The sequence below is a fragment of the Thalia democratica genome, chromosome 1 (assembly GCF_965202585.1).
Source record: "Thalia democratica chromosome 1, ktThaDemo2.hap1.1, whole genome shotgun sequence".
In the NCBI taxonomy this organism is placed as follows: domain Eukaryota; kingdom Metazoa; phylum Chordata; class Thaliacea; order Salpida; family Salpidae; genus Thalia; species Thalia democratica.
In genome coordinates, this window is record NC_139165.1 from 71865995 (window position 1) to 71873881 (window position 7887).

General features: G+C 30.9%; 1 protein-coding gene across 1 annotated transcript; it reads left to right on the forward strand.

The window, feature by feature from the left end:
• Positions 1-565: 565 nt before the first annotated feature.
• On the forward strand, positions 566-7666 carry LOC145838787 (melanopsin-B-like). Its single transcript, XM_082946414.1, has 6 exons — positions 566-807; positions 2222-2361; positions 3809-3974; positions 6282-6424; positions 6908-7119; positions 7490-7666. Exons 1-6 carry the CDS (start codon positions 566-568, stop codon positions 7664-7666), a joined length of 1080 nt encoding a protein of 359 aa, XP_082802540.1.
• Positions 7667-7887: the final 221 nt, after the last annotated feature.

A 7887-nucleotide genomic window follows, 5' to 3' on the forward strand; every position in this document is an offset into this window, starting at 1 on the left:
ATTAAATAATGAAGTAGTTTACAAAACAAAATTGACGTTTAAAAGTTGTAAAATAACTAGTAAATTGAAATTTTTTAGTAAAAATAAATCTATGTTTTCTAATTAAAAACAAATATGAAATTTAAAACAATTTTAAACATCCTAGTTAGTTAACACGAAGTTGTTTTAAATACGTTCACCTCCTAACTGAAGTAAAATTTTATTTATAGGAGTTTCGCTCGAACAATTACAATAAACAAGTTTTTCCCATAGAAGTAAACACCATATGCTGATTCTGAAAAAAAAAAGTCACAGCAAAGAAAAATTGAATTACGAAGTTATCAAAAATAGATGTGATTAATAAGACAAAGATGAAATCACCAGAGTCGAAAAAAAAAAAAAAAACTTTGGTTAATATGAGTCTTGTGATTTCTAAAAACTACTGTTTTACGGTGAAACGGTAGCTATTATTTCTTAAAAGTTAGCTATTTCTCCTCTATAAAAAAAAACAAAAAAACAAAAACTGCAGAGATCGAAAAGTGGACTCAAAAACAATTTGAGAAAAAAAAGAAAAAAAAATGCAGCGATGAAAAGCGGCGGGTGCCGACGGCGGGGAAGATATTCGACGCACGAACGCACAAGTCAAGTTCAAATGGAAAACTCAACTACGCCGGTTTGCGGCAACTGCACAAACAACCAATCAGCTTTGAGCAAATCGAACTTGAGCCAACCGGAACTGCTGTTGCTGGACTGTCTCGCCGCTTTCGTTTTGGTCGTCGCCGTGGTCGGCTGCTTTGTCAACATGACCGTTCTGCTGGCTTTCCCAAAGTTTGACAAGTTTTTAATTTTTTTTTGCATCTAACAATTTTGTTTATATATATCTTTTTTAATTTTCGTTACTTTATGTATAAACGGAAAAATTAAAACAAGCATTGCATAGAATTTAAGGCAATAGCCACTACTTTTTTTAAGTGTCGCTCAAAACCTTCTGTTAAGCTATACATTTTCGCTCATAGTTAAGTGTTTCTGGGATCAAAAAGTTGCAGTTTTTTTATTAAAAATTTTTGTTTTTCTACCGTGCGCACCAGATAAATGTTCATTCTGTGAATAATTTTGTGGCAAAAACAAAAAAAAAATTTAACTCGAAAAATTGGCAGATGTTTTCTGCATTGCAAGGATCGATTTAAAATGCTTTTTTTCTGTGCAGTGCAATTCGAATTATTTTGTTTATAAAAACAAAAAAAAACATGTTTAACTATTTAAATAGAGCGTTGCCTATATGAAAAGCTTCGAAAATTTTGTTTTAAACAATTAACCATTGTTTTATTACCTTTATTTGCATATTTTTTATATACTTTCATTAAAAAGTATACATTTGATTCGCGCTGAAAATTAACTTAAGTTAGAAGCTGTTTAACTTTTAATAGTTTTTGGTATGTTTCAAAAGAATGTTTTGTCTAAAACTTACTTGCTAACTAACGAGAAGGTTCATCATAAATCTAAGTCTTATTCTTTATTTGCTATCAATAATGTAAATAGCAATTGTCCTTTTATATCTATAAGTGGTGCAATTAAGTTCGGTAACCAATCATGCTGCTTATCAGGTTTAAATTTGTCCATTGGCTTCAATAACGTTTAAAGTAGTTTACTTTAAAGAGTTATTAAGTTTTATGCATTTGTTTAATAAAACTGTTATCGTTAGAAGTTTTCCAAAAGATTAATTAACAATTTTTTTCAACTAATCACTTTTTTTGACTATTTAAATCTAAATTTTTTTTGAATGCTACATTTGTCAGAACATTAATTAATCAGCAGTTTATATTTCAGCCAAATCATCAATTAAATACCGAACACATATGTTGGGAAACACTCAAATTTTTCCGCAAACACCGAATTCATTAGAGCCAAATGTTGTTTAACTGGATTTTTTTTTATTTACGAAAGCGTCATAAAACCTACGCAATAAAAAAAAATCACAAAAAAATTGCTCAAACTTTCGCGACTAATATTTTTCTAAAGAAAACATAGGCGAAATTCTACAGAGCCTGAGCTTACGTTCACCGCGAGTGTTAACATGAACGTTTGATCACGCCGCTTCGCTCACCAAACCGGTCCAATCATCGGTGGTTGATTTTTTACAAATTAAACAAAGCGTAAACTAGTTTGTTTTATCAAACACTAGTTTTAAACAGAAAATCAACAAAATAAAAACGAGACTGAAACAAACTTATTTTCAATACAGAGTGTTCAACACGAAAAGGAAAAGGGTGATCAACGTCAACCTGATATCCCTGGTGGTTTCCAACATCGGCATCAACTGCCAGCTGCCGTTCGTGGTCAAGTCGTGCGTCAGCCGCGAAGCTCAGTTCAGCTCAGATAAAGGTTTCGGTGGCGTTCTAAATTTTAGATTTGATTGTTTTCACATTTTTGGGTTTTATTTATTCAAATTTGTTTTAATATTGTTATTTATTTAACAATAAAAAAATGCTGAAAATATATTGTCCTAGGACCTAGAGCCCTTCGGTTATCGAGTCGCACACCTTGGGTAACTTTTCAGGACAGTTTCATATGATCATTTTTAGTTGATACACATTTTATGTGCTGACTCATAATTTATTTATTAATATTTCTCCAATGCTGCGTATATTTTTCAGTTCAGCTCAGTTAAAGGTTTCACTGGCATTCTATTTTTTGTGATATTTACGCATTTACTGTTTTAGTTTTGTTTAAAAAAAAGTTTATTGAATTTCATTTATGGGTTGGGGTCGTTTTGATCGGAATTTTTATCTGATACTCAAGTTCCAAGTTAAACTACCGAAAAATGTTTAAATTTATTTAATAGTTAAAATTTGTCCTCCAACTATAATTACTTTAATAACAAAAATACACAAAGTATTGGTTTTCAAAATAGCAATACTTTGTGTATTTTGTAAAGGTTTTAAACATATTTTAAAAGCTAAAAACAACGAAAAACACTTTTAAGTTAGCTGCCAAAATAAGCCGGGTCGTTCCACCTAAAGTTTCTGTAATAGCAAATTTTGTAAAAAGTTAGGTTTTGTTTACAAAAGTCTAGCTACATGGCATTAGATTATTTCGTTTGTGTTAACTTGCTTTTGCCAGGTGGTTGATAAAAATTTTTTACTATTGATTTTTAACCTGTTAGTCTTTGTTTGTAAAGCAAATAGCTTTTATATTTGTCTACCACTAAAAACTTGAACTAAATTTATTTTTTGGAGCGTAGAGCTTAGTTAAAAAAACGTTTTATGTAAAACTTATTTAAATAATTTAAATGTAAAGTACTAAATTATTTTTATGCCTCTAATCTTCACTCAATTTGTTTTCACTTCTAAATCTGTATTAACGGAGTATATAAACTAATCTATGATTTATAAGTAACTAAACACATTTTCAAACTAAATACAATCAGAGACGTGACGTTTTATTGCTAAAACTAGCTATACTTAGAATTCTCTAAATTTATAAAACAACTTTTTTCAATAATTAAGCAATGCATAAAAGTCTTCATATTTCTAAACATATTTTGAATTTAATTTATAATTTTACTATTTTATTTTTACATCAATAAACAAACGTAAACTTAAAGAACAAAACAAACTGGAAAAAAAAACTAGTTCACTCATACTCACATTTCGGTTTTAGTACACTTTACAAAAGTTTCGAAAACTAAATAAACTTTACACATTTGTCGTATATCAATTTACACTTTACCTACATCTCAAACACAACTTGATCACTTTACGCCACGCTTCGCTATTTAAACGCTTTTGAACGTTTCTGCGTGCACACACTCACCAACCCAACATTGCAGAATGCCACTTGCACGCGTACGTGGACGGCATGATGGCGTACGCGCAGATATACACGCTCACCTGCACCGCGTTGGAGAGGCACAAGGTGGCCAACAACCACCTGAAGGTCTACAACCCCCGGGCCGTGACGTCGCTGCTCAAACTGGCCCTGGCGTGGGTCGGCGCGTCAGTTTGTTTGTTGTTTTGTTATTTTAGACTCATAACGTTGACAGCTGAGTGTTGGCTCGGAGTGAGGGAGGGCCGGCGAAGTGTTTGGTCAGCAAGCCGAGTTCGCAATAGAAGTATTTGTTTGGAGCTTGTTTTGATATTAGTTTGTTATATAAATGTTTTAATATTACTGACGAAGTTTTTGAAAGTGCTCCAGCAATGTTTTGAAGCATGAATTTTGAAATATCTAACAGTTATTAGTTTGGAAAATAAATGGGCAACATTTCTAGTCGGCAGACCAAACTTACAACAAAAAATGTTTAGCGAAAGGACTTGTTGAATAAGTCTTATCAGGCCAGGTTATTTAAAAAATTTTACTGTAAAAAGTAATTGCTCTAAAAATTCAGTTAAATACTAACTTCTAATAGTTACTAACTATTAAGCACTATTTCGTACTAAAAAGCAAGTAAATAGCTTGTTTTAAAACATTTTTTATTAAAATACTCAATTTAGTTTGAATTTTGGAATGTGTTTTCAAGCTAAAAAATATGTACGTTGCCCACAACTGGCCTAATGTGTTTTAATAGTGTTAAAATGTGCATATACTTTTTGGTGAAAACGTTTTTTGTATAATTTGATAATTTCTAACACACAAAAAAGTTAAACTCACTTTTTTTAATAATATGTTAAAGTGTTCCTATAAAATAGTTCTTAGAAGTTTGATTTAATATAAAACTCAAAAAGTTATAGTAAATAGCTTTTTAGTGAAAATTTTAAAATAAAAACTTATATGCAAATTTTGATTGAAAATTTGTTTTCATCTTAATATAACTATTTAAATGATATTTTCCATGACTGTCACATATACTTTTAGATTTATTTAAGCACTGACGAGGTCTTTGACCAAAACTTAGTTTGTAAAATAAATTCTTGAAAGAATAAATTAATTATTTCTCCTCCAATTGAGATCTCTTTATTTGTTTTCTTAAACCAAAACATATAATAGTAAATGGCTTTTAAATAAACTTCTTGCATTAATATATTATGTTTTTTACAGTAGCTTTCATGCTGATTACTGCTAGTATTCTGTTAAACTGAAATATATTTTATTAAGTTATACAATTCAAAGAATTTATAATAAGATAGTATCAATTTTCGTTTAGTGATACCTTAATTTAAAAGTAAATTTAACTATTTTTCCAAGTTTAGTTGTTTTAAAAATATTTCTGAAGAAGTTGTTGAAATTTTTCTTTAATTATTGTAAGTTTATGTAAAGTTTTACTTTATTAGTTCATTATGTTAATGCCAGACAAAATTATGTATATATTTTTGTTTCTATTTGAACAATAATCAACAAATTTAAGCCCTTTGAAAGAAAACGTGTTAATGGTATTTGTTTTGACTAGGTCAAATGTCAAACTAGTTTTGAAAATACTTGCTTGTTTTTTATTGAAAATCGATCGTTTTATGCATTTATTACCAAAATAATATTACTTAGAATAATATCTTAGTCTTACAAGTAAAACATATTACATGACTTTACTAAAGCTCGACACAAAAATTAAAACAATAAATTAAACTTTTTTGAACTCTTGTATTTAGAGATAATCTTTGTAAAGTACAATAACGTGAGAATCTTTCTAAAACTAACTTTAACGTATTAGCTATTTTAAAACAAGCATATTTTATTGATAGTTAACTCTACGACTTCACATAAACTTATGTGTTAGATCAGTTTAAATATTTTTAAAAGATTTATGGATTTTTCAAATATTCTCCAGCTTTTTAAAAGCACATTTCAAATTCTTAATGTTTTACAATTTCCATACTAAACGTTTTGGTATTTCTTAATTGAATTAGTTTGAGTTCTTGATTGACGATGCTGTAATAAAATTGTCATAATATGTAAAAACGCACGTAAAATCTTTGTTTTTTGTTTTCTAAAACATTACTTATTTTTTGATTTAGTTATTGATCAAAAAAACATTAGTAAGTACTTTTTTATGCTAAAAATAGCTTGTACAATTTGTACTTAATATAACTATATTTTTTGTTTAAGAAATATAATATACTTGAAGATTTTCCTATGTATCTTCGATTCTTTGTCAAAAGTTAGATTAAAAATAAAACAGTTTTGACTAAAAACTGAAGATACAATTAAAAAAGCTTTAAGTATTTAAATTTTTAGTTAAAAAGATTCGAGATATGAAAATTATTCAACTACAATAAAATATCTTCCGACAATAGAAATCTATAGTAAGACTTAAATATTCTTAAAACCGACAAAATTCAAACTTTATCTTTTACAGCATAACTTTTCTACAGCGCCCTTCTTTCCGGCCTACCCTATATCGGCTTCGGCAGCTTTTCCTACGACAGCCTGCGCATCCACTGCACGATCAACTATTTTGACAATGACGTCACAAACATCTTTTACCTCCTCACCAGCATGTGCCTCGGCTTTGTCGGTTGGTTTGCAAATTTTTTGTTCATTTGATTACGGAATGCGTAGTATAAATTGAAATTTACTAAAGTCTGCTAGGGCATGCATAATTTAATGAGTAAATTTCGTTGGTCTCACCTCTGTTGCCTTTGTTTGTCCGTGTGACAAACAGCTCCTCGGTTAAATAAACAAGGCTTGTTTAGACAGAAAACAATAAACTAATATTTAAAATGTTAAACAGAAATAATTATAATTTATATACTATTATCTGATTGATAGTTGTTCAACATATTGTTTTTTTTTAAATTAAAGTAGTTAACAAACCATATTCAATTTTAAATCAATCATTTGTTTTAACTTATACTATTAATTTGTTTGTTTTAATATTTTTTTTATGTTTGCATCACTGCGCTAGCAATTTAATCTGTTACGAGATTAAGCCTGGGTTAAAGTCGAACAGCTTTTATAAATAAAAAAGACTTTCTTATTTGAAAATAAACTCACGCAGCCCCGCTGTGCGTCATCTTCTACTGCTACGTCATGATCACGCACATCTTCCGCACGGTGTCGTCAAAAACGACTTCTACCGTGACGTCACGACAAAGGAAGGACAGGGCGCGCAACGTCACCCTGATGTGGACGACGGCAAAGGCGGTGATGACGTTCGTTTGCGGTTGGACGCCCTACTGCGCCATTGTTGTCCTCGTCCTACTGGGGAAGGTTAGTTTTTGTTAACTGCTCAATTTTCTTATTACTATTTTTCTTTTATTGCGACCTTGACAAGCTTTATTAACTGTTTAAAACTTTACTTACTTTACAGCTCTGATAAAAAAAACACTCCAATGTTTAACAAACTCTGTAAAGAGCTTATTTTTAATTGCTTAAGACTTTTGCTTAAGTAAAATAAAACTTATTTGTTGATAACTGTATGTGATAAATTTTAAATAAAATTTAGATTATCAAATAATTTAATTAGCTACCATCTAAAACCTGTATATAAATTCTAAAACTAACTGCCGACTTATAAAAAAAGCTTGAGCGTCATCAGCAACTCAAACAAACAGCTTTTTAACCTTTTTACACCCAACAGCCAGTATCGCCGTGGCTCCAGTTCGGCGCGAGCATCGCCGCCAAGGTGTCCTCCACGACGAACGCCGTCGTGTACGCCTTCGGTCACCCCGACTTCAAAAAGTATTTCGCGAAGAAGGTGAAGAAGTTGGAAGAGAGGCAGGTGGAGCTCACCGTCATGGCCACCTCTCACCTTTGATCCGGCGCTGAGTTTTCACTTCATCAAAACGGTTGAGAATTTTTTTGTACCAAAAAAGTCATGCTTCACGCTCGATCATGTTGATTTTCCCTGCGAGGAAGCGCAGCGATCTTCCTATTGTGCGAGCACCCGCTGGTGGGCGCGCGCCTGGGAGCCGAAAACTTTGTGTTCGAAATGAAAGTTCCAGTTTTGACATGGACATTTTTGTGAGCACGTCTTCG